Raw genomic sequence first — 27,438 nt, 5'->3', positions numbered from 1 at the left:
CACCTGCCTGCCACGTCCTAGGTGTCTAGGAACCTTTGGCTGAACGACTAAATGAACTCAGTAGGGTTGCTGTAACTATTATTTGTCCTTTCCTAGAGATTTTGGAGCAGGCATTTCTTTCTGTGAGATAATTTAATAGCAATTGTTTCTTAAGGCAGAGAACTGCCCTCCCTGACCTCTTCAGAGCCTGCATTTGGCTACTGCTCATTATTTAGCTTTTCCCGAGCACTTCGAATGTGCCAGGCACCGTTAAGAATATAAAGAAAAGGTCTGACCTCAGTTCGTGAATAAATATCTTCAGGAACTTTCGAATGGGGGAGGCTTTGGGCTAACAATATTGTGATGCACTGATGATTTATTTGGTTCCTAATAACGTGTCAGCCCACACATCAATGGCCCTTGATGTTTTACCGAGCACGTTCACACACGTTGCCCATCACAACCACTTGGTGAGGCAGGTATTCTTACTATCTTGTCTACTTGGTGAGAAAAGAGACAGACACAGAAGCTAAGTGACTTGCTCGACGAGCTCGAAAGTGGCCAGCACCTCCTCATGGTTGACACATGATGAGAAGAGTCAGAAACATAGGATATATTCCAAATTGGCAGTGTTTCTGCTTTGCGTTTTTTCTGCATCCACTCATTTTGTCTTTGACTGAAGGTTATTGTTTCTCTTGAGGGATGGGTCACCTTGGGGTGGCTAACCTTATCTTCATAGGTGTGCTTTCTCTTTTATTTGATCTTCCTTTTGTCTTTTTTAAGAGCAATATAGACTTTTGTGTGCCTTCCCCCTGTCTGGACTCCCATTACTCTATTAAGTCCAAAGTGAAGGCAAAATTGCTCCGTAGAAGGAGTCCATGATGGTGGCTAGTTATTTTCCTTTCAGAACACTTGACCGGCTAGACTGAAATACAGAAGCTGGTGTTAAAAAAAAAAAAAAAAAAAAGGAAAGTGACAAATTCAGTTTCAGATCTGCAGTTACTTACCTCAGGTTTAATGCTTGTGTGGAAGGCTCACTGGGAGCTGCTGGCTGTGAATTCACTAGAACCATGTAGCATGTGTTCCTACTAGGTGCTGTGAACAGTAGCTTAATGTGTGCACCGTGGGCCTTTTAGCCCATTAGGTAAATAAATTCCTTCCTGGGGACTAATTAGTCATGGTTAGAGATGTAATTCATCATGCCAAATGCCAGAGCTGTCTTTGTGCAAAATTCTTGGTGATCCAGAAATGTCTCTGTGTCTGGCTTAACTAGAATTTAGTGTATGCTTTTAATGTTCCTCCGTGAACTTGGCAATAGTTTGTAAATCTTAATGGTTGCGAGATAGGAATGGAGAAGAACATCTAAGTGATTCAGTAACATGAAAGCATCTTGGGGTGGCAACTTCAGATCGTTTCTCCCGTTCTCATGTCCTTAAGTTTATGCTTCTTGTCCAGACTCAAGAGTCTGGGAGCACTTAGCAGGTTTTTTAGTATTGTCTACATCTCTGCCCATCTCCTCTTCTCTTCACATGGGAGCTGTAGCTTGCTTGATCAGGGGCCGAAGGCACAAGGAGTAGGAGTTCAAAACGGGCATACTGGAAAAGGCATGGGCTGTGAAGTTAGGTATACTTCGTGTCAAGTCCAGTTCCCATCTTAGCTGTGCATGTGGGTGAAAGTTACCTTCCCTCTCTGTTCCTCTGATTTCATCTCACCAGACTTTCTGAGGATTATCTTAGCTATGTGTGCAAAATAACCACTGCATTCCCTGGCACATTGTGGCCCTACCTGATATCTTCTGCTTCACTTTCCTCTTCCCTTTCTCAAATGTAGGACACAAGGATTGATGTACATTTCTGTATTTAGTTTGAAAATTTCCCAAGTAGATGAGTGAGAGCTGGCTCATCAGCACTCACTGTCCGGGGGGATCTTGGATAGTTTTTGGTGTCGGCATTTACCAAAATGTAATTTTAGGCCTGATTATTAAAAATACGGTGCCTGTATTATAGGATATAAAAACCTCTTCCTGTTTGGACTGGTCAGGCCGTATTAGGAGTGTGTCTTATTCACTGGTACTACACAGGATGGGGAAGCTTTTAACATCAGACAGCTCAGGTTTGAGGCCCGGCTCTGCTACTTAAAAGTTCTGTGCCTCTAATACACAACTCCATTTCCTGTCTGTAATAAGGTGGGGAGGGGGCTGGTGGCTGGTAATGGTACCTACCTGTAGGGTTGTTGTCAGGAGTAAGTGAATTATTATGCCTAAATCCACTCAGATGAATGTCGGGCATATAGTAAGTTTTATGTGAGCAGTAGCTGTTTTGGAAGGGAAATCTACAAGGATGGGGGGGCGCTTGGGAGCCATGTTGTGGGAGAAAGCGTTGAAGCAGTTAGAGATGTTTAATCTGAGTAAGAAGTACCGAGAGCCTTTTACCACTTAAAGAGAAATTGTATGGAAGAGGGAATAGATGTATGTAACCGAAAAAAGGTGGAACTTGGATCAATGGGTAGAAATTATAAAGAGGCTGATTTTATTTTAATGAAAGGCGAGCTGTTGTAATAAGGAGAGCTTTTCAAAACTGCAGTGAATGGCTTTGCGAACTAGTGAGTTTTCCCCTCACAGAGGCTTATTAGAACGCTGGGGAGAGAGTTCCTGACCTGGCTGGTGAGGTGAACTCAGATGACAGGTGTTCTCTCCCACCCTGCTCTCAGCTGAGGTGAAGTGACTGGCTTAAAGTAAAATAATTCCGCATTGAAATTTGCTGCGTTTTGGTAGCAGACATGAATACTTTTGCCCTAGACTTCTGGTCTGCTTTTATGCTGTATCATTCATTTATGGTGCAAATATTTATTGTGGGAGACATGGCGCTTCTGGTCTCATTTTGCAGAAAACAAAACAGGCGTTGGGGATATCATCTACTATCACCTGACATCACCCAGTCTCCAAAGGAACCCAGGGAACTATGGTCCATTATTGCTGGGAGCCCATTCTCCTTGGGCGTGCTCTTTCTGAAGTTCTTCTGAGCAAAGCACTGAGAGCCCTTTGTTTTAGACAGTCTCACCAAGGTTGTGTATTTGGATGTTTGGAAGAGAGAGATCATCTCTCCCTGTATAAGAGCAGGCAGGCAGGGCAGGTGTACTGTCCATATAAAAGATGGACTTTTCCCACATTCAGGTTCCTCTCTAGTCACTCACAGTGTGTCTGGGCATAAAGTTGGGTCCAGTTGCCTAACCCTCGTGGAACTTGGGGCAGGGTTGGGGGCTACTGCAGATATGCCAGTGCCCCGGCTGCCTGCTGTGCTGTAACAGAGTCCTTTGTTTTGTGTCTTCTGGCAGCATCCATGAGACTCGGGCAGGCTAACTTGTTAGCTTGTGAGTAGGATAAAAATGTCAGACTCTCTACAATTCTTCATGTCAGGGAGGAGTAAGGCGAGTCAGAGAGGTTAAATCTCATGCCGAGCGCCAAATGACCTAGCGTTTTGGGGGTGATAGAATTTGAATCTTTGTTTCCAAAGAATGTCCTTTGCATGACGTTATGGAACACAGCTATCGCCCTTGCTGTCCTGACTGCTACTACTGTGACAGTGAGAACCAGCAATAGCCACCGCCGTTCGTTGAGTGCCGATGATTTCCCAGGCTTTGTTGGATCGCCTTTAATTCTCACCAGTGGCCCTATAAGGAAGATATTCGTATTCTCTGCACTTTGTAGATGAACAAAATGAGATAGGGGTGCCTGGGTGGCTCAGGCGGTTAAGTGTCTGCCTTTGGCCGAGGTCATGATCTCAGGGCCATGGGATCGAGCCCTGTATCAGGGGCTCCCTGCCCATCGGGGAGTCTGCTTCTCCCTCTCTCTGCTTGTGCTTTCTCTCTCTGTCTTTCTCAAATAAATAAAGAAAATATTTTTCAAAAATGAGATTTCGCTTATTTGTGGAGCGTAAGAAATAACACGGAGGACATGGGGAGATGGAGAGGAGAAGGAAGTTGGGGGAAATTGGAGGGGGAGATGAACCATGAGAGACTGTGGACTCTGAAAAACAATCTGAGGGTTTTGGAGGGGTGGGGGTAGGAGCTTGGGTGAGCCTGGTGGTGGGTATTAAGGAGGGCATGTGTTGCATGGGGCACTGGGTGTGGTGTATAAACAATGAATTCTGGAACACTGAAAAGAAATTTAAAAAGTTAAAAAAAAAAAATGAGATGCCATGACCAAGGTCATACAGGTACTAACTGGTGGAGCCAGAATTCAAATTGTAGAGGGAGGATGAAAGCAGGACTACTCCTAAGGGCTGTCAGGAAGGTTCAGTGTGCAGTCTGTACGGTGTGCAACCCTGGGGGTTTCTGGAAGCTGTGGTAAGCCTCTCCAAATATTTGTGGCTATTATTGTAATTAGTAACCTTGTTGCCTTCCTTTTCTCTAATTAAAAAAAAAAAACCTTCGGTGGTTTTGTTCTCTATTTCCAACTAAAGGCAAACTGTTATTCAGCCTAGTTTCCATTAAGAGGATGAAATTAAAGGGGCAAAAACCTGGCATAGGCTCTTTCTTTATACAAATATTTTCTCTAAAAATGAAAACAGGAGCTAAAACCCCCTATGGACCCAATTTACTTTCTAATCTTCATTTTAGTAACCCTTTCTATTTCATAAATAACTCCTAATGCGGCGGTAATGTGTTACAGTGACAGCTGATGCCCGAGAAGGTGTCCTCTCTGGGCCTGACATTTTCTTTAATGGTAATTCTCCTAGTTAATGTAAACAACGTGAAATGTTTGGCATGTTTCCTTGCACAAATGGCGGTGGAGAGGAAATCAAAGCATTGTAAAGATAGCAAACTGATCTGGTGTAGCTCTGACAAATCCGTGTCTGTTTGCTATTAGAAGGGGAAATCGGAGGTAAATACTTAGGAACTCTTCCCCTGGGGACAGCTGATAAATCGAAGGTATTTTCTGATTGTGCTTTACTTTAGATTACCAGCCTGGAAGGTTTCAGATTTAAAGAGCAAAGTTATGTATCATAGAAACAATAGGAAGGCACGCTTAGCTCCCTGTACCCAAATATTGCAAGTGATATTGGTAGCTCCATCTTTGAAACCATATTCCTCCGAGGTTGTCCACTCTGATATATTTTATTAGCCGAATACTTGTGCAGTATTTTCTACCTGAAAGTTATCTTGGAGGTAGGTAGTCTGATAGGATCACCGATTGACAGAGGGGGACACAGGATCTGGCCTGGTAAAGGCCTTCCTTTAAGTCTTGGTGTTCCTAGTGTGTTGCTTTCCAGAGTGCACCGCACAACCCTTAGAGGCTTTGCATTTTCCTTCATTATATTTCTTGTCCTGCCCACTCCCCCTTCCCCACCATTTCCTGCTAGAACTGGTCTCTTGGCATCCCTAACACATTTATGAAATTCTTTTTAGAGATTAGATTGATGTCGAAGACTGGTCTGTGGAATCTCCCTCTAAATTGAGAAGGAAGTTTTATATATGATGTGGCTCATGAATTAAGATCTCCTGCTGTCAATGACAGTGGGGGGAAAAACGGTTCTACAGTATTTTGCTTGTGAATATCTGGAAATAGATGTGTGATTGATTCACAGATAGACCATCTCTGAAAGCAGCTCTAATGATGGACTTATAATTGATTGCATCCGTCATCGAAAGCCTAAACTACCCCTTCCCTAAATTAAAGATAAATGAAATAAGCGATGCTGAATGTATATAAGCTGACAAATCTGAGGGAATTTAATGAAACTCTAAATTACTGCAGCCAACAGATAAGAGAAAAAGGTTTCTTTGTTACTGATTAGAACACTAAAGAAAAAAAAAAAAGAAAAAAGAAAAAGTCCAAAAAAGATAATAAAGATCTGTGGCCAATGTATCAAACTAAGTTATTGAAAGACTTTTAATAAGTATCTATCTCGTTCTCTGGTTATTGTTGACTCATATCAGTCTTGTTAGTGCTGTGATGAATAGTAAAAGTCAGGATTTTCTTGTAGTATAGCTTCTGTTATTGCTGTTGTAACGTATTTTAGAATTGATGTGACCTTATTTTCAGGCCGCTGGGGGCTCTGTACCAAATTTAGTTCATTTAAATGAGCTATTTGGAATGTTCCGTTCCTCAGTGTATAAGTAATTTCATCAGTTAGTACACTTATAGCTTTATATGAAAGACCAACTGAGGGTGACTTAAACTAATGGGTATCTGTTATCTCCCCTAACGAGAAATCCCGAAGGAAAGCAGCAGAAGGTGTTGGCTGCTTTGGGGGTTCAATGGTATCAGTGTAGTCGTTTGGCTTTTCTCTTGACTTTCCTTCCATGGTTGTAAGGTGGGTGAAGTATTTGAGTATCTTAGCTTTGTTTAATAATATCCACTGTCGGGGTGTGTGGGTGGCTTAGTGGGTTAAAGCCTCTGCCTTTGGCTCAGGTCATGATCCCGGGGTCCTGGAATCGAGTCCTGCGTCGGGCTCTCTGCTCCGCGGGGAGCCTGCTTCCTCCTCTCTTTCTGCCTGCCTCTCTGCCTACTTGTGATCTCTGTCAAATAAATAAAATCTTTAAAAAATAAATAATATCCAGTGTCCAGAAAAAAAAAACAAAACCCAATATCGAGCTTCTGGTTAATCTTGCAAGAAAACTGCACCTGGAAGTCTTCAGGTCTCCTTGGTCAGTCTTGTCATTGAGATGGTGAATGGAATTCCTGGGATTCAGACAAGCAAATTAGAACCTGCCCGGACTCTCGCAGAGTTCCTGCTGCCCACCATCTAATTAAGATTCGTGTGCCAAGGCAAGAGTGGAGGGAAAGGCTGCTCGGACAGGCAACCACCAAATCCACTTAGATGGGCTCCCGAAATGTACTAGGAAGGTGGCGTCCGTGTTTTCTGTTAGAAACATGTTTCACTTCCTACCCCCTTAGGGAGGGGAATGTGCTCGTGGATTAACTCCTCTCTCTTCCTTTTTTGCTTTTAAATGTGACTGAGCTTGATACAGCCTCTGTCTTCACCAGGACCCTGTCGACCAGTGATGATGTGGAAGACCGAGAGAGTGAGAAGGGGCGTCTCGAGGAGGCCTATGAGAAGTGTGACCGGGACCTGGACGAGTTGATTGTGCAGCACTACACGGAACTGACCACAGCCATCCGCACGTACCAGAGCATCACCGAGCGCATCACCAACTCCCGAAACAAAATTAAGCAGGTGGGCCTCCTTGTCCTCTTGGGATTGTTGCCCTCCGTTAGGCCAGGGGTCGTAGTGTGTGGAGGCGCCGAGCTAGCGGTGACTGGCCTGAGGAGGGACTCATAATGACAGTTTCTGGGAGTTTTGCCGTGTCTGGAAAGCCTGGCCGAACAGGAGCACTGAGGGTGTCCTAGAATCGCCTCCCCGCTGTGTCTTGTCCTTGGCTTCTGCTGCTATTTCTCGTCGCGTTGTAAAAGGACAAGGGGAAGGTGGCCTCCGCGTGAGGACATGAAAGGGGAGCTATTTGAAGACCCAGGGCCTCTTACTATTAGAGGCTCCCATTTCTGTGTATCCCATGTATTTAATAGGCTCCTGTCACACATTGTGTGCGTGTATTGCTGTAGCCCTTGAAACAGTTTTTGATATCTGGGCTTTGAGTGTGTCCCCTCATTTGAAGTGGGTTGTGACTTCTGTGCACTGACGAGACATTCCGGATATGATTGTGACAAGGAACCCCGACTTATGAATTAGGGAGACCTGTATTTATGAATACTGAAATTCTTTTTTTTTTTTTTTTTTTTTTTTTTTAAGATTTTATTTATTTATCAGAGAGAGAGGGAAGAGAGCGAGCACAGGCAGACAGAATGGCAGGCAGAGGCAGAGGGAGAAGCAGGCTCCCTGCTGAGCAAGGAGCCCGATGTGGGACTCGATCCCAGGACGCTGGGATCATGACCTGAGCCGAAGGCAGCTGCTTAACCAACTGAGCCACCCAGGCGTCCCTGAATACTGAAATTCTTGAATACCCCTCCTTAGTGGCGACAAGCATGCAGGAACTTCCGTTTTGTCATTTTTCTCTATTTTGCAGCGATTTCTTGTTCATTCTTTGTTTCCTCCTCTCTCTCTTGCTACTTCTTGCCCCATTCTCTTCCTGCCTTTGGTCGTGGGATCTTAAAAAGCTCTGGTTCCTGGCTGCCATGTTGTTACTGCCTAAAGGACAAAGTGGGTTCCTCAAGGGTATTTTTGTATATGGCCAAGGGATGAACCGACCATCGATGACCGTCGTATCATAGTCCTGGGGTCTCTGGCTGCGTGTTTGGAGGATCACTCCTTAAATTGCTTTTAGTAGCAGTCTCCTAACGGTAACTGCTGCCACTTAGCACTGCTTCCTTGCCACACTTGACTGTTCCTCGCTCAACAGATTTAGGATTTGAACGCTGGTCTCCCTAACTCTTAAGCTCCTTGCTGCTGGTTTTCAGACCTCTTTTAGGCAGTAACCGCGCTTCTTAAAATGAGCTGTCTCGTGGAACCCCGACATCCTAGCTGCCTCTTGTGTGGTGTTGGGGTGTGAGATGCAGAGCCTCATGCTTGGTCTCCTCCATACTCTGCAGCTGCCCCTGCAGCACTTCTGTGCCCACGGGGCTGCACAGACCATTTGAAATGAGCCGCCAGTGCTGTTGATTGGTTCTGAATTCGCTGGACTGTCCCTGCCCAGTAACAGCTGTGTGTATCGCTTTCCCACATGTTCTCTTGTCTGTCTTCTAGACCTTACCTGAAGGTTTTCCAAGCACTTTCTTTTTTTTTTTTTTTTTTTTTTTTTATTTTTTTTTTTTTTTTTTTTTTTTAAAGATTTTATTTATTTATTTGACAGACAGATCACGAGTAGGCAGAGAGGCAGGCAGAGAGAGAGAGAGGAGGAAGCAGGCTCCCTGCTGAGCAGAGAGCCCGATGCGGGACTCGATCCCAGGACCCTAAGATCATGACCTGAGCCGAAGGCAGCGGCCCAACCCACTGAGCCACCCAGGCGCCCTCCAAGCACTTTCTTAAATTATTCTTAGAAAAATGCTGTTGACACTTGAGTTTCAGCCTCTAAGAGGACCATTTTGAGAATCAGCAAGCTCTTAACCTTTTCTGAAGCAATTTGATGACCTCTTTACATTGTAAAATTAACTGGGCATTTTCAAAAGGGGTACTATAATTCTTTGCCTTTACAAATGGTGAGTTCATCCTGTGGATTTATCTGTGAAACTAGGCAAAGCTATAGATCAGTTTAAAGTCAACGGTAGTCCATTTTGACCCAGTATACTGAGCTCGAGAGGAGTCCGAAAATGAATGTCTAGTGCTGCTGACCTTCTGGCTTTGCCCTAGGTAATCACAGTAAGGGTGAAGGTTTGGTATTTCTGTTTTCTGATTAGTCTGCTTGGCTGAATGGACTTTGTCCTCATGTCAAGGGAAACCTGCAGTGGTTTCTGCCTTGACTCCCTGTCACTTGGAGTTGATAGCCTCTTTGCCCAGATAGTTTTGGCTCATATTGAGAAAGAGTCTCCTCTTGATTATTTCACATTTGTTTTAGCAGCCACAGTCTGTTCGCCATCCTCATTTTTAAGTATGCTGGAATTTTGAGCAAAAGAAAACAAAAAGAAAACTTTATTACATCAGACACTTGTCAAAGTAAATGTCACCTAATTCTATTATGGATTAGCTCAATATTGGGAAGAGAAAGGGCTAAAGCTCTTTTTAAAAAAGCCTTTAATAATGGATAAGTGAGGAAAGAAAAATGGATGTGTATTTGTTTTTATTGTCTAATTTGACAGTTTTGTACTGTGAAAGTCCATTTCTTATCACCAAGGAAACACTGATGTGTTCTTATTCATCTTTTCCTGTCATTTCTGGTTTTTAATTGCACTTTGGATTATGTACAAAATATAGGTGTATATATTTACACACCTATAAATAATCATGCATATTTTTAAAATAAAAGTGGGGATGACTGAATCATGACGGTGCCGTGTTGTTTTATATCCAGTAAGATAGTGAGCATGTGCAGATTTGAGCTGAAATTTTCTTCCTGCTCTCTGCCAAACGAATATAATGAGGATTCATTCAGCAAAACCTGTGGAGCACTAGCCGTGTGTCTGGTTCTGTTTTCACTGCTGGGGTTATCCCCACGGAGAACACCTATCCCTGTCTTCACGCAACTGACGTGCTGTGGGCGGGGACAGAAAAACAAAGTAGGTGATGTTTAACCACGTGGATTGAGTCTCTGTGTGAAGTGTCTGTTTTGTGCTGAGCATTGATCGAGGCTCTGGGGTATAGAAGTGAATAAAACAAATTCCTGGCCTTGTGGAGTTTATGTTCTGGTTTCCATTCTATTCAAGGGAAACCCACTGTACATTAGTACAGTGTGCTATAACAGATGGTAAGCAGTGCCGTGCTTTCAGAGCCAAAAGCCAGGAAGGGAGAATTGTGAATTGCTGTTTAAATGGATCGGTCAAGGGTGCCTGGGTGGCTCAGTGGGTTAAGCCGCTGCCTTCGGCTCAGGTCATGATCTCAGGGTCCTGGGATCGAGGCCCGCATCGGGCTCTCTGCTCAGCAGGGAGCCTGCTTCCTCCTCTCTCTCTCTGCCTGCCTCTCTGCCTACTTGTGATCTCTCTCTGTCAAATAAATAAATAAAATCTTTAAAAAAAAATAAAATAAATGGATCGGTCAGGGAAGGCTTGACTGAGGGGACGTTTGAGCCAACACCTGAAGGAAGTGAGGGAGAGTGAAGGGAAGCACCTTAGGAAGAAGGATTGGCAGGTGCAGAAAGATCCCGAAGCAAGAACATGATTGGAATTTGGGGGAAGCAGCTAGGAGGCCAGTGGGGCTGGAGCAAGATGGGATGGGGGAAGGGAAGGGGAAAGTGGCTGGAGAGACAGAGCTGGTAGATGAGGTGCAGTATGGTGGGTCAGGTCACCGGGGGTTTTAGTGACTGTAAGGACTTGGTTCATAACTCTTGAATGTGGTGGGAATCCACTGCAGTAAACTTTTGAACACAAGAATGACATGATACAATTTATGAATTTTAAAATTTATATTTAAATTTAAAATTACTGTACCTGACACACCGAGTAGATTTCATTGGGGACCACGGCAGGTGAAGATGTTCATATTCATGCTTTTAGAGCTTGAGAACACAGAACTGTTGACATTTCCCTGGTAATAGTTTCATCTATGGATGTATATTAGTAGAATCTAAGTCTTTGAGGATAATGAGATGATAGAGTTGACTCTTTTCCTAGAGAGTCAAGTCTACTGGGAATTTTTTTTCTAGATTAAAAAAAATACATGTAAATAAAAGAGCATGTATGACTGATCATTTCAAGTAATGTGGATAATCAGAATCCTTAGGCTATCCTATTACTGTTGAATATGTATTGATACCCGTCAGAATGACATGTTACTGCGCTAGAAAACCTAGAATCCGTGGGTTCTGCCGGTCTCTAATAATGACGGTTACAGCAGCAGCATCAAAATAGATGGATATGAATGGGTACAAGCTGGGGACTTGGGGGGCACAGGTGATACTTGCTGGTCTTTGAATGGGAATGTTTGCTCTGCGCTGTGGGGCGTGGATGAGAGGACATCAGATTTCTTTAAAGACACTAAGTATCTGTCTCATGTTCATCCCAGGAGCTGGTGAAGGGAAAATGGACTTGTCTCTATGGTGAATGCACACACTTCACATTTCACCTCAGTTTCAGCTGCCCCAAGTTGGTACTAGATCAAGCTCTTAACTCATTTCTCTTGCCTGTAGTTAGAAGTAACTGTATGTGATCATTCAAACAAAGTTGTTGAGGGTTTAATCATTGAGTAGTGCCACATTCATTACTTAACAATTAAAATAAGTTTGTGGCTTTTTTTTTTTTTTTAAAGATTTTATTTATTTATTTGACAGAGATCACAAGTAGGCAGAGAGGCAGACAGGGGGTGGGGTGGGGGAGGAAGCAGGCTCCCCACTGAGCAGAGAGCCCAATACGGGTCTCCGTCCCAGGACCCTGGGATCCTGACCTGCGCTGAAGGCAGAGGCTTTAACCCACTGAGCCACCCAGGCGCCCCAAGTCTGTGGCTTTTATATGAAAGTATACCTTGAGGGGTGCCTAGGTGGCTCAGTGGGTTAAAGCCTCTGCCTTCGGCTCAGGTCATGATCCCAGGGTCCTGGGATCGAGTCCTGCGTCGAGCTCTCTGCTCAGCAGGGAGCCTGCTTCCACCTCTCTTTCTGCCTGCTGCTCTGCCTACTTGTGATCTTTGTCCGTCAAATAAATAAATAAAATCTTAAAAAAAAAAAAAAAGAAAGTATACCTTATACAAGAAAATGTCACAGTAGAGCAACATGGATGTAGCAGGAAATTATTTACAGCCCAAAGGTAAGGGGAGAAAACCCTGGCTGCTTCTTGGAGAAAGGAAGAAAAGCCTAGAAAGGGACATGCTCGACAGTGGGCAATAAAGAGAAAGCATAATTTAAAATCTAGGCAGTAGAGTATGTGAAGGCGTTCACAAGAATTATGAGGTCGTGTTTCCATAAGTTTGTGTATCTGTATTTGTGTACTATGTCCAGACTCTGTGACTCAAAGGAAAAGTATTACTCTTGGAAAGGGTTCAGTGGAGCCTCTCAGAGAATTTAAGACCATAGCATGGCAGCTAAACAAAACAAAACAGAACAAAAAAACCCTGAAGGGAACAAAAGCATGGGAATAAAAGTTTGAGGGTAATTTAAAAGTGATCGGTAGTTCTAAAGGGCTTTAGAACAGAACAGTGAGTAGTGTTTCTGCATGTCATTCCTTCCAGATACTTTGTATAAGACTATGGAAAAAAAGGGGTTGGACACATGCCAGGAGAATACCCGTGAACACGTTTATATGTAGATTTATTTTTAGCTACAGAAGAGAAAACAAATTTTGTACTCTCAGAATTAAGAATAACGTCGACTGTTACATTAATTTTCAGTTAACATCCCTTGCTTATGGGGAACTTTGTAGACTCTTTCTAGTCTGTAGTTGCAGTGGGGGGCTTGCACATTCGTTATGCTTTATTACAGATACTATGCGCACCCAAAGGCATCCCCCCTCCCCCCACCCCAGTTATCCTTGAACAAAACCAGAAAATCGTTGAATCTGATGATGCGAGGCCTGTATCCATCAGCCTCTCTTATATCTGTCTCTGTTTCTATCTCACAAATGCGACCATGTTGTAACTCGGAGGCCCTGGGCAGTTTTCCTCTCTTTTATCTTCCCCAGAACAGGTTGCAGATAGTTCTGTTTCTCTGCTTTCTGTATCATCTCACATACCCATTCACAATAACCTCTTGGTTATCTTCTCTTTTTCTAATAGGTTCTAATTAGAGTGACCGGAGGATCTTGTATATTGAAACTGAAATTCTTGCTGGGGCCACACAGGCGATTAGGAACAACCATGAAGTTACTAGAAGTTGAAGGAAGCAGAGGAAACTTGTGTTTGAAGAATGATTTCTATACTTGGGTTTCAATGTGTTGATTTGAATAGCTTGACTATGGATTTATTGCAGGGACACACAGTAGCAAAAGTTTTCAATCTTAATGATCCTGATAAATTCAGTAGAGTGGAATTAAAATGCTGTAACCACACTGAGAAATAAAAGTTTAGATGTAACTTGGTACTGTTCTCACATTTTAGATGTTGTTACTCGTTGATAGCTGCAGTGCGGTTTCTTTCTTTCCTGCATAAAAAGCATTTATCAAACTGTAATTTACCTGCAATAAAATACAGTATTTTAGAGTACAGTTCAGTGAGTTCTGGCAAATTTATATATCCTCGAATGTATTCCCATCCACCCCAGAGAGTTCCCTCCTGCTTCCTTGGAGTTAAAATTCTGTGTTCCCTCTTTATCCCCTAACCCCTCCACATCCTGTACCAAACAACTCCTGATTTAAATCCCTTCACTATATGGGGCGCCTGGGTGGCTCAGTCGTTAAGTGTCTGCCTTTGGCTTGGGTCATGATCCCAGGTTCCAGGGATCGAGCCTTGCATCATGCTCTCTGCTTGGCGAGAAGCCTGCTTGTCCCTCTCCCCCTCCCCCTGCTTGTGTTCCCTCTCTCGCTGTGTCTTTCTCTGTCAGATAAATAAATAAAATCTTTAAAAAAAATGAAATAAATCCCATCACTATAGATTATTTTTTATTTTTGCGTGTTCTAGAACTTCGGTATGTACTTTTTTGCACCTGGCTTCATTTGTTCATCAAAATGTTTGAAATTCTTCTTATTTCTTCTCTTTTATTGCCGAGTAGTATTCCCTCCTGTCGCCCAAGTTTTAAAATAACATTTCTTCATAACTAGGACTTTCTAATCAAAAAGTTGAAGCCTCAGGGCAATCTAATATTAAAAGTTCTTGTAGCTTCTTACATCTGCGACTTTGGCTAATAACTTAGTTTAGGGAATAATTTTGGTGATGTACAGTTTCCACATAGCCTGATGCCAACTCCCCCACCCCCAAACACAGACACAAGTTCTACCTTCCTTTTAGTTTCCCTCCATGTAGTAGGCAAAGAGGGGAAGTGAGCTGACTGCATTGTATGTATCTTAGTGTAAAATGCCTTAATGGTCTTTTTTCCAGTGAGAAAGGAGTTTGGTCAACTTTACTGACAGTAAGTTTATTCCTCCCTCTCTTGCTCAAGAGCCTAGTTGGGTGTTGCATGACATGCAATTTATTTTTACCAATTTCCATAGTAATGATTAAAAAAAAAATCTGAGAATTATAGAACCAAGTCGAGAAGAGTAGAATATTAGAAATCAAACTTTAACAGATTTTTAATTAAGATTTAAGACACAATGGACTTAATAGCTGGAAATCCTAGCCCAGACACCAAGAACTCCAAAGAGGATCTGGGAATGACAGCCTTGAGAAATAGGTTTCGGTAGTCCTTAATAATTGGCATTAAGAGATACACAGTTGTAGGGTATTGATTAGGGTTCAAGGGTAGAGCATGGGAAATATAGTCAACAATATTATAACAACTTTGTATGGTGACAGAGGATGACTGCACTTAATCGTGGTGAGCATTTTATAATGTATATGATTGTCCTATCACTGTGTCGTCCACCGGAAACCAATACTACATGTCAACTATACTTCAGTTAAAAATTTAAGAAGTCAAACCCACAAGTGATGACAAAAACGGTACTTCCCCATCTCATGCTTCCCCAGTCCCAACTGCAAAACCTCAAAGGTACTGACTATTATTACTCTTAGGGAAATGCTTACAGTAATCTCGACTTTTCTATTTTAAAGATTTTATTTATTTATTTGACAGAGAGATCCCAAGTAGGCAGAGAAACAGGCAGGGGGAGGGGGAGCCGGCTCCCTGCTGAGCAGAGAGCCCCATGTGGGGCTGGATCCTGGGGTCCTGAGATCATGACCTGAGCTGGATGCAGAGGCTTAACTCACTGAGCAACCTAGGTGCCCTGATTTTTCTCTTTTAGACATGGTGTAAGAGCTTCTAGCTATGGAAGATGGGGATTTAGGTCTGCCTCCCACTCTTTTCCCTACCCTACTTCATCTTCTTCCCTCAACCTCTCTCTCTCTCTGGTTGTATCCTAGGTTTTGGTTAAATAGATGGTGCTAATTTTCTTTTCTTTCTTTTTTTTTTTTTTTAAAGATTATTTATTTATTTATTTGACAGAGAGAGATGACAAGCAGGCAGAGAGGCAGGCAGAGAGAGGGGAGGAAGCAGGCTTCCCACTGAGCAGAGAGCCCGATGAGGGGCTCGATCCCAGGACCCTGGGATCATGACCTGAGCCGAAGGCAGCAGCTTAACCCACTGAGCCACCCAGGTGCGCCGGTGCTAATTTTCTTAAAACCACATAAATATTTACCTCTAAGCCATCCAGCGTACTGTTTTTGCTTCTACAATTTCGTTGTTGCTGCTTTCCTTGTAATTACTGATTGTTCCTGTTGTCTTTCTTCTGCGTTGGTTTTCCCCTTCCCTGGATCCCCTGTTTGCCATCTTCTGTTTTTCTCTTGTGTTGATGGAGTGTGTTTTTTGCTAGCTTGCTGAGATATCGTGCATATAAGGTTTATTTATTTATTATTATTATTTTTTTTGGAGAGCTTGTATGTCTGAAAATCTCTTTATTCTTTCCTCACACTTGATTGATAGTTTTTCTGGGAAATAATTCTCTCTCAGGATTTTGAAGCTATATTATTCCTTTGTCTTGTAGCTTTTAGTGTTACTGTTGAGAACAGTCTGATGCATTCTGATTCACGGTTCTTTGTATGGATTTCCTTCCTCTCCCCTCCGCCCTTGAAAGCTTTTACGATTGTCTCTTTATCCCTGTGTTCTCACATGTCAGGATAATGTGCCCTGGCTTGGGTCTTTTCTCACTCCATTTTCTTGAGCACTTGGTGTGCTTTTTCAATTTCAAAACACGTGTCCTCTGGGACACTTTTTTTTATTATCATTTTATTGGTATTTTTCTCCACTCCATTTGTCTCATTGTTCCTCCCCTGGACCTCCTATTTGGCAAGTAGTAGACTTCTTGGATCAATCCCCTCATTTTCTTTTATCTTCTCTCTGTTGTTTTTGTTTTATTCTCTGGAGATTTCCTCAAGGGTAGCTTCTAGCCTTTATATTGGATTTTTTTCCCATCATATTTTCATTTCCAAGAGTTGTTTTGATTCTCAGTTGTTGTCTTTTTTTAATAACGTCCTATTCTTGTTTCATTGATGAAATGCCTTCCCCTGTTTTTCCTAAGGGATCTTAATTATAGTTTTTGTTTCCTGTATAGATGTTTGTCCCATACCACGACCGCCCCCCCCCCCCCCAGCACCTTTTCCTTTTTGTTTGTTTTGGTGCCTGACTTTGCATATTCCAGGCTTTCCTTGGCTAACTACCTGAATGGAAGAGGGAGGAGGTGCAAAGCTGATTGTGGGCCTTGTCTAGTGGTGAGTGGGCGGAGACCCAGCGGTTTCCTGGGTGAAACCCCCGATGTCACTAACTCGAGGTCTTTTTGCCTGGTCACCTTTCCCAGGGAGAGCCCCACGTTTCCTGTGTTGGGGCTGAAAGTCCAGCTGAGTGTGTTCAGAGCCCCCTGGCCAGAGGCCAAGGGGGCTGAGGATGTTACTGTTCCATAGACCCACTTTGATCTCGTTTTTGGGTTTGCTGTTCACTGCCTCACACCCTTCCCTTAGCCCGGATCCTTTCTGATTTTCAGTTCATAAACCTTCTATTTGGCCACCGTTTGGCGGGGAGGGCATTTCCTGTTTGTGTGGTTGGTTTGCTGAGGCTCCAGGGCTCCAAATACGCCTTATGGAAGGTGTGAGCCCTGTATTCCCGCCTTCGGTGCTCTTGGTGCTTCTTGTCCACGGTAGCAAACTGCACTCCACGCTAAGCCTTCCACGTTACTCTCCTCTGCTGAATGACTCACGTTCCAGCCTTCTTGCCAGCCTCAAAGGTTTTGTTACCATCTCTTATATGCCATTCCCGCCTCTCTGTTCTCCTTTTTAGGTGCTTTATGCTTAGAAGATTTTTCTTTTTTAATCACTTTGGAAGTGCAGAAGATGGTAATTAGAACTGTCTTCAGTAGATTTTCAAAGGGATCCATGACTCCCCCCAAAGCGAAGAATCATTCCACTGTGCTTATCAAGAGAGATTGCAAAATCTCTTTATTTATAAAGTGTTCTTTTTTACATTGGAGAGTTTCTTAAAGGTGGGATTTGGTATTGCCCTGCAGTTATCGGTGGAATAGAGTGAATGCTTTCTCAGGAAGCATTCTGGTCTCAGCATTCTGTCTTTCTGTTTCCCATGTGTGTTGGAAAAATGTTGAAATTTAGTTTCATAATGACCAGAAGCACAATATTTCTGAGTACGTGCACCGCCACACCAAATCTCGCAGAAGACAGATTTTCAATAGTCAGAAACATGGTAGACTTTCTAGGGTGGAGGAAATGTCCTGTGTTCGATTGTTTGGATTGTACCGGTGTCTTGCATTAGCTAAAACTAATCAAATAGTGTACCTGACATGTATTCATAAATCTTACCTAAAACGAAACACAAAATAACTACTCTCTATCTCTCTCTTAAGAAAAAAAAAGGTTGGGTGTTGTGCCTGGGTTGCTCCGTCGGTTAGGCATCCTACTCTTGATTTTGGCTCACGTCATGATCTCAGGGTAGTAAGACTGAGCCCCGCCTTGGGCTCTGTGCTGGGCATGGAGCCTGCTTAAGATTCTTGCTCTCCCTCTCCCTTGCCACACTCCCCCCTTCTTTTTCTCTCTCTCTCAGAAAAACAAAAACAACAAACACTGTAAACAAATACTGAATTCTAATTTAAATAAAAATATATGTGAGGAATGTCAAAAGTATAGGAGAGTAGCTCTGTGAACTGTGGAAGGCCACGATTCTTTTTATTTCTTGTCATAAAAATCTAAAAGTATTAATTAGAATATGAACATATGCTCCTCATGTACCTTGTGACTACCTCTCCCCCACTCCTCCTCCTCCAGTTTTGTTGAGCTGTGCCGTACTGGTCACCAAACGGCAGATGGATGAGAATGCTTGTGATTGTCTTATTTAATATCTAAAAATCTTTGGTATGTGCTAGTTCCTCTTGTTTTGAGATTATCTCTAGATGTGTCTACTCTTTTCTGGAAAACGGGCTTATTTTCATGTCAGTCGAGATGAATACGCAGTTCCTTGGCTATAAACTTCCTCTGACTTAGGGATGTAGGATGATCCGAGTGACCTATCAGCTGAATAAGAAGCATGCAGAGAAAATGGGTGAGGAATAATAGCATGGACTTTATCAGGCATTCTCTTTTAGATATTTTAACCTTAGTGGGTGGATATTTTAACATATTTTCAGAGATCTCTTAGTCCTACGTCCCTTTTTCTAGAGTCACTCAGAGGTAGGTTAGGAATTGTTTTCTCATTTCACAGGAGAGCAAAATACACCCAAAGTTGGAGGCCACCCATCCAGGTGAGTCAGTGTCAGAACCAGGATGAGAATTTTGCAAGCCGACCAGCCATGGGGATCAGTGGGAGGGGGGATTAGGAACAGTTCCCTTCTAGTGACACTAACGAAGACAACTGACCAGGTTATAGGTTTTGGATGGCAAGACTTTGGGCTGACTTGACGTTCACGCTGTTTTCTTGTAGGTGAAAGAGAATCTGCTTTCGTGCAAGATGCTGTTGCACTGCAAGAGGGACGAGCTTCGGAAACTGTGGATCGAAGGAATTGAACATAAGCATGTCCTGAACCTGCTGGATGAAATTGAGAATATCAAGCAAGTGCCTCAGAAGCTGGAACAGTGCATGGCGAGCAAGCACTACCTCAGTGCCACCGACATGCTGGTGAGAGCACAGTCGCACTGACGGTCATTCCCGCTAAGCTAGGAGAGCCCTCGCTCTCGTACCCCAAGCGCTGGCTTTCATGTCGCCCGTTACAAACTGCCCTCTTGGGACTCATGAGCTCTTGCAGTTGAAGCCCGACTGGTTCTCTTCCTAATTCTACTGTTCGAAATAGTAGACAATTATTACCGTATTGTCTGCCTTTGGAACCAGGGCAAGTCGTATAAGGGTAAAAAAAAAAATCCAGTACCTTGATCATATTGGCATGGTAATGAGAAGTGATTGAGTTTCAGAGGAAGGTGGTTAATGAAAATCCCATTGTATTTTATATATTTATTTACTGATTTTTTTTTTTTTTTAAAGGAGGCTCCATGCCCATTGTGGAGCTTGAATCACAACCCTGAGATCAAGAGTTGTGTGCTTTACTGATTGAGCCATTCAGGTTCCCCTAATGAATCCCATTTTAAAGAATGAAATCTGTATGAGAGACAGCTTTAGGAGATTGACAAACTTGATGTTCCAAGTTCTTTGAAGAAATTGTTATGTGAGGGCTTTTTCTTTCCCCCTTTAAATTGGTAAGAAAATAATACATTGATGAGAAGAAGAATAATTCTGGAGCAATAATTCTGGAAGGGACTTTGTTAAGCAAGAGTACTCCACAGCCTGGCCTTTAGCTAAACTTTGAGTCCATTCTGTTACTATTTTTTTTTTAAAAGATTTTATATATTTTTTTATTTGACAGAGATCACAAGTAGGTAGGGAGGCAGGCAGAGGGGGAGGGGGAAGCAGGCTCCCTGCTGAGCAGCGAGCCCAATGTGGGGCTTGATCCCAGGACCCCGGGATCATGACCTGAGCCAAAGGCAGCGGCTTAACCCACTGAGCCACCCAGGCGCCCCTCCATGCCCAATTTTTATTTTAAGAAATTTTTTTTTCTATCCCAGTATCGCATAGAGAATCTCCTCTGTCTTTTTTAATCCATTTGGAATCTGTTTCCATATATGGTATGAACTAGGGATCTAATTTTATCTTCTGTATAAATAGCCACGTGGCTCGGACCATTTGCTGAATTTGTTTCCTCCTGACTTCTAATGCCATCTTGGTCCCATATCAACTTTTCATGTATGCATGGGTCTGTCCCTGAGCTCCTTGTTTTGTTCAGTTGGTCCTGTTTATTTCAGCACCGAAACCATGCTGTTTTAATTACTATTATTTTATGATCTATCTTGATGATAGCAGGTGGAGACATTCCCTCACCTCGCTTTTCAGAATTATCTGTGCTATTCTTGGCCTGTTACTCTTCCACATGAATTTTAGTATCAACTTGTCATATTCCTCAAAAAGTGTCATGAGATGGATTCAATATAAGAATTTCATCTTTGTAATACTGAGTCTTTTCAGTGAATAGGTCTCATTTATGGATTTCTTCATTTATGTTCTATATAATAATAATGCTTAGTAATATATCGCTTAGAGGTATTAAATATATCATTTTTTGCTATTGCATTTTTTAGAACAGTGGCTTTTCATTAATAACAACTTCCAGTTATTTGTTGCTGATGTAGAATGTGATAGACGTTGTTTAATTGATCGTATTTCCCTGAACCTAATCCCAATCCTGTCTGCCTGGAAAATGATGATTTATTCTTTAAGGCTTGGCTCAAATTTCATTAGCTCTCTGAATGTCCCAGGTGATTAGATGCTTTTCTCTTAAAAAAAAAAAAAAAAAAGATGTATTGTTTTTATTGTGGTAAGAATATTTAGCCTGAGTAGATGCTTTTTTATTTGTTTGTTTGTTTCCATAAGCTGTGTATACTTCTTGTAATACAGTTGCTTTTGTTTGTATGGTAGGTCATTGAGGTCAAGGGCTTTATCTTACTTATTTTTGTCTGCCCAGTTCTTAGCATAGTGCGCCTCATCTAGTCAGGGTTCCCAGATCATTGGCCAAATGGGTAACTATGGGAAAGACTTTAATATCATTAAACAGAGAATAGGGGGTTTCCTCTCTAGGGGTATGGTTCTGATTTTTCTCTGGTTTCAGTGTTTGTTTTAACGGCAAGTTTCTTTAGTTTCTAACCTTTCCTTTTTGCAATATTAAAATGAACAACAAACAATGATTATACTAACCGCTAAAATATATTGAGTTTTCCTTACATTCTGGTACTGTTTTAAGTCTGTTACATTTCTTGTTAACATATTTAATTCTTGCAATAACCCTACAAGAGAGAGACTTCTGATATGATCCCTATTTTCCAGACGAGATAGTTGCTTTTCATGGTCCTAATGTACAATGACGATTCAACGTGTGTGTAAAAGGTTGGAAATTTCCTTCAATTTGACTTTTTGTGTATGAGTGAGTAGTATAGTCTGTAATTGCTCTTTCATTAGACTTCCTGTGGAAAAAAAAATCACATTTCCTTTCCCCACCGTTACGTGGTATTAGAAGTAAAATCTACTTCAGGCACCTCAAGGGTCCACATGAAAAAAATCTTTGCTTAAAGACATCAGAGGAAAGTGAATACAAAAAGTCGAGTCTTTCAAAACTCTCCGATTTCCTTGGATTTGTTTATCAAAAGATTTTGCATTTCCGTTGGAAGGCAGGTGCAGATGGCCAGTAATTTAATCCCTACTCAGGTTCATAAATCCAGGGTAAATAAATCAGTGGCGACCCGTGGCTCCTGTCAGCTCCTGCAATTCCTGCCTCACCCTCACCCTGGTCTGATAGCTGTAGACTTGGCTCCTAGATGGGATATTTATTTCTTCTTTTGATATGATAACCTGAGTATTGCATAAAATAATTAAATTGTCATGACAGGGAATGCCTGCAAATAGGCATGGCCTTTTGTTTTCTTCTTCAAGGTAAACAGCTGCTGTTAGCTTATGAAAAGCTAAAAGTGGTCCAACAAGAAGCCTGTATCCGTCACATTGAAATCAGAGACTTGATTAATATTGTAGCCTGTAGCTTTGTGATATGTACGGTTTAAATTAGACCTTTGCAGTCATTGTGCTGGGTTGATGCAAGCACATTAATGACATAATTTCTGGTTGCTGCATCACATTTCTGCAGTCTGTCCTTTGTATTCCACTCACATTAATTGAAGTAATTTTGCCAGTGAAGCGTGTTTCAAACCTCTGCATTTAAATTGAAATTTTAATTCCCTTATTGTCTTGAAAAGACGGCTGAAGATGCCTTGTTACAGGTTTCATTATCACTCAAAACACTCCAGCTGCTGGTTCTAATGTACAATGACTGATTAATTCTGGGAAGAATTATTAATATAAGAATAACAGCTTCTTCCCAGTGGCACGAGCTAACCAGGAAGTTATTTTATGATAGTTAATATTTTTATGAACTTTTTTAAAAGGGAAATTTATGTGGAAGTCTGCATCAGACTCAAACTGCACAGATGAGCTTTGAAAACCACATACACCAGTTTGGATTGATCAAGCCATAGAAGTCCATTCCTAATTGCATTCAATCAGTGGAAACTAAGTCAGTGCGAGTGGTTTTGAAGCACTTCAGCTGATAGTCACAGGGCCTGTCGCTGAATGTTTTCATTTCCGAGTCTTCCTGAGATGGTAGAGATTTTGAATGTCTCTTAAGCATTTATTTACATTTTTTTAAAAAAGTCATAGCTGTATAGTGAGATAAGGATTATTATAATAATAACTAATATTTATGTAACTGCCTTCTTCCCAGAGAATCCCAGAGAGGCCTTGAGAGAATGGTGTGGTATATCACTTTTGCTGGTGAAAATGTGGCCACAACCAGTACAGAGGGAGTAAGGCAGTAAGGCAACTTAGTTGCATAGTTTTCTAAGCTCCTGTAATAAAAGTATATTTGTCATATTTTCAGCTCACGAGATCCTTTGCGTTTGTTGGATAAACAATCAAAGTTGTGAATGACAGCATGGGTCTTAGTGTGGGTCAGACAGACTTTTACTAGCTGGATGACTTGGGGCTAATATTCAATTTGACTTGGCTGAAAGTTGGAGTTGTGAATTACATGTATTCCCGAGGGTAGTGGAAGGGATTAAATGAGATACTAAGCTATTTATGTAAAGTCCATACTGTATATACAGTAAGTGGTTAGAAATGTTGTTTATAATGAATTGATTAATTGATATTGTAAGAAGGATATGGTGATTGCTCCCTTGTTACAATTTCAAAAACTGGTGGGAGGTAGACTTCTTTTGAGCTGATGGAGTTGAAGTAGGCTCGCTAGGTTAAGCATTATTGATTCCTTCTTCCCTCAAATGGACACTTCTCTGAATGAAAGACTACCCTACACTGTATACAGAGGAGTTCCTGCTGGCACAGAGAAGATTTTCCTCCAAAAACAAATCTAGTCTGACTTAACACATGCACAGAAGGGTGATGAGGACCCTGAAGTTCTTTGCCATCTATATAGGAGTTGACATGGACAAATTTCAGATTCTCTGTATCACCTTTTTGGCTCACTTTGAGTATATGTTCACAGTTCATAGTATCTGCTATCTAATCATAAGCAACGCAGTTCAATCAACGATCTAGGAGCAGTTTGTTGTAAAATCTATTCTTAGGTAACTAAATGTGGTTTTCTGCTAGTATTGTAATTGGGTATAAGCCAGTTCAGTATTGGAGGGTGCTTATCAATAGTGTTGATTTTAGTGTTACAAAATAGTTGCTGTTAAGCTATTCTTTCTGTCAGTGCTGAGGTGGCAGCACCGGTGGAGCAGTGAGATTGTTCCTTCTGCTGCCCTTAAAACTGTGTCATTAGCAAATAGACGAATTCTTTTCTCAGACTCTGGGCGGGGAAGGGGTGATCATGCATCCACTATCAAATGATTAATGTACAAGTAAGAGAAAGGGGGCCAAAGTGCACATCCCTTTCATCTGGTTTGAGAGTTTCTAAGATCTCACAGGACTGTTCTTTCTCATTATGATGTGGGAATGGTCTTGAGGTGAAAGCTCTATAAATATCAAGAGCTGGAACATTCCAGTGAACTTATTGGACCTAACCTGAAAGTGGTAAGTGACTGCAAAAATGTTTCAATATTCCATATAGATTTCTCTACACGTGATAAAAAATATATCCATGGTCAATAAGGAAATAGATACCATTAAGCCTGTCTGTTCCTAGTGTAGAATATTGACTTGAAAGACCAATGCTGATACTCTATACTAATAACATGGAAGAATTGGGCACTTTTTTTTTTTTTTGTAAGATTTTATTTATTTGAGAGAGAGAGATGGAAGGGGGGAGGGTCCGAGGGAGAAGCAGACTCCCTGCTCAGCAGGGAGCCCGATGTGGGACTTGATCCTGGACTCCAGGATCATGACCTGATCTGAAGGCAGTCGCTTAACCAGCTGAGCCACTCCGGCGCCCCAGGCACATGTTTTGATAGACTTACAAAGAACGGGATGATGCCGTTGTTGATCACTTGTGTTGTTGGTATACATACCTGAATGTGGCCTTAACCTTGAAGGAGCTTAGATGCTAGTAAGGAGAGACACATGAACAAGTAGTGTCTCGTGTCATGATGAGCACGACAAGAAATGGGGGCCAGGAATATTGGGGGTGGGGTGGGATAATATGGCTGGCAGTTGTAGCTGCTTTGAGCTGTATTTGAGATGACCCCTTCATTCCCTCAAACACCTATAAAAGGTTTAGGAATAGCAGAAAACAAAGTTATTAAGCAAGAAACCTTAATGTTTGTCTAAAATTAAATGAGTAACCTTAGTGTGGCAGCTTCCCTTTTCTCCTGGAGAGTAAAAGTACAGGGCTTGTAAACTATTTTTGTTGGTGCTCAATGCCCTTTTATTTATATTTGGTTTTTGAAGGCTAGGGTTTCTTTTCTTTCTTTCTTTCTTTTTCTTTTCTTTCTTTCTTTTTTTTTTTTTTTAAGATTTTATGTATTTATTTGACAGACAGAGACCACAAGTAGGCAGAGAGACAGGCAGAAAGAGAGGAAGGGAAGCAGGCTCCCTGCTGAGCAGAGAGACCAATGCCGATGCCAGTCTCAATCCCAGGACCCTGAGATCATGACCTGAGCCGAAGGCAGAGGCTTAATCCACTGAGCCACCCAGGTGCCCCTGCCTGTTTTAAGCACATAGAAATTCTGTTAGATTGTACTAACCCCATAAGGTTCACCAGTTTTCAGTTGGTTTGCTTGGCTGTAGGGCAGTGATTCCCAAAGTCTGTGCATTAGGGACTCCTTCAAGAATTCTGAAGCCCTGGGGCGCCTGGGTGGCTCAGTGGTTTAAGCCTCTGCCTTCAACTCAGGTCATGATCTCAGGGTCCTGGGATCGAGCCCCACATCGGGCTCTCTGCTCAGCGGGGAGCCTGCTTCCCCCTCTCTCTCTGCCTGCCTCTCTGCCTACTTGTGATCTCTCTCTGTCTATCAAATAAATAAATAAAAATATTAAAAAAAAAAAAGAATTCTGAAGCCCTAAAGCCACACCCTGCACTGATGACATTGACGTCTCGGGCGGTCGGATACTAAGTTCAGTAATTTAACACTTTTCAGGTGATTCCATTGTACAGATAAATTTGAGGCTGTAGATTTAGGGTATCTATGCTATGCAGCAGAGTAAAACTGATTGTCCTTGACTTCATTTAACACCAGCTCTAAGGAATTAGAAGCGACGTATTTGCATACGACAGACATCAGACTGTGATTGATACTCACATTTATATAGAAATGTTGTAGTTTCAAGTTGCTTTGTTGCCATCCTCTGTTGCGGATTTTGGATAGAGCTGACGGAGTATTTGGCTCTTATCTGGTATTATAGCCTGATGATTTGGTCAGTAGGAGCGTTGGTGAATGGTTAAATCAGGTGTGCTCCAGGTTTGGGTTGACTTGAACTCTTTAGGGCTCTTCTTGGTGTTCAAGTTCCTGCATTTCTTACTGTGGTTTCTTATATGACCTTGCTGGGATTTCATGGGTTGAAATTGGAGCACAAAATTGACTTATTGACAAGTGGTGGCTAGGTACATTGTGGTATAGTGCAAAGAAAATGGATTTAGAAGCCAGATGTTGTTAATTCTAGCCCTGATCAACATCTCACCAGTTCCGTGAGCTTAGACAAATCACTTTCTCTCTATTTTGTAGTATTCTCTTCTGTAGAGTCAATATATACATACCCTTACTAGATTATAGAATGGCTGTGAGAATAAAAATGCAATTTTGTAAGAGTACAGTGCTTTGTAAAACATAAAGTAATATACACTTTTAAAAAAGTATAAGTAGCATCATTACCCTCACGCAGTGGCAGGTAAGAGAAAAAGCAGTCATCTGGGACGTGTTTATACTAAGTAGCCTTTCTCTCCTGGAGCTACCATCTGCTGATACATACATGTTGTTTTAATCAGATGTGTGCACACACATTTATACACTTTAGTCTGTAGGAGTAATAAACTCAGGCAAGAATAATACAAGAGTCCTTTGCTGACCTCCTCTGTCACTATTCCGGATTTCAAACTCATATATGGACTTACTTGGACAGGTTTCTGATTGGCCAGATGTGGGACCCTATAATTCTGTGGCCAGATGGGAACCCTATAAATGTATAAATTGCTGCAGATGACGACACGTGTTGTTGATGGGAGCACTCCGTCAACTTGACAATGATCTGAGAAGGCGGATTGGTAACTTTTGCTTGGCTTGACAAGATAGGAGGAGCTTGTTGGAGTCCGTTTTCTTTTCGATTCACCCCAGTACTGATGACTTCTTGTTCCTAGCTCTGAAAATGCAAAAAATAATATTCCTTTCATGTTCCTTTGTGGGATTTTAATAGTTGATGTTAGTAAAGAGCTGTGTAAGTGCAGAGCATTTCTTTTTTTTTTATTCATTAATTTTTTTTTAAATTTCTTTTCAGTATAACAGAATTCATTGTTTATGCACCACATCCAGTGCTCCATGCAATACGTGCCCTCCATAATATCCACCACCTGGCTCCCCCAACCTCCCACTCCCCACCCCTTCAAGACCCTCAGATTGTTTTTCAGAGTCCATAGTCTCTCATGGTTCATCTCCCCTTCCAATTTCCCTCAACTCCCTTCTATCTCCCTGTGTCCTCCATGTTATTTGTTATGCTCCACAAATAAGTGAAACCATATGATAATTGACTCTCTCTGCTTGATTTATTTAACTCAGCATAATCTCTTCCAGTCCCATCCATGTTGCTACA

The 27,438-nt window shown here is 42.0% G+C and overlaps 1 protein-coding gene across 3 annotated transcripts in view; it reads left to right on the top strand.

Moving 5' to 3' along the window:
* Positions 1-27,438, top strand: part of EXOC4 (exocyst complex component 4) — a 731,315-nt gene that overhangs the window by 18,540 nt on the left and 685,337 nt on the right. For all 3 annotated transcript variants that reach the window (XM_059396386.1, XM_059396388.1, XM_059396387.1), the window contains exons 2-3: positions 6,968-7,157; positions 19,078-19,272. In XM_059396386.1, coding sequence (XP_059252369.1) covers positions 6,968-7,157; positions 19,078-19,272 — 385 coding nt within the window. The remainder of the gene's footprint in view (positions 1-6,967; positions 7,158-19,077; positions 19,273-27,438) is intronic.

This window comes from Mustela nigripes, chromosome 4 (genome assembly GCF_022355385.1).
Source record: "Mustela nigripes isolate SB6536 chromosome 4, MUSNIG.SB6536, whole genome shotgun sequence".
Taxonomy (NCBI): Eukaryota; Metazoa; Chordata; class Mammalia; order Carnivora; family Mustelidae; genus Mustela; species Mustela nigripes.
Note: the sequence above shows the minus strand (reverse complement) of the source record. Positions and strands in the feature narration are given on the sequence as shown.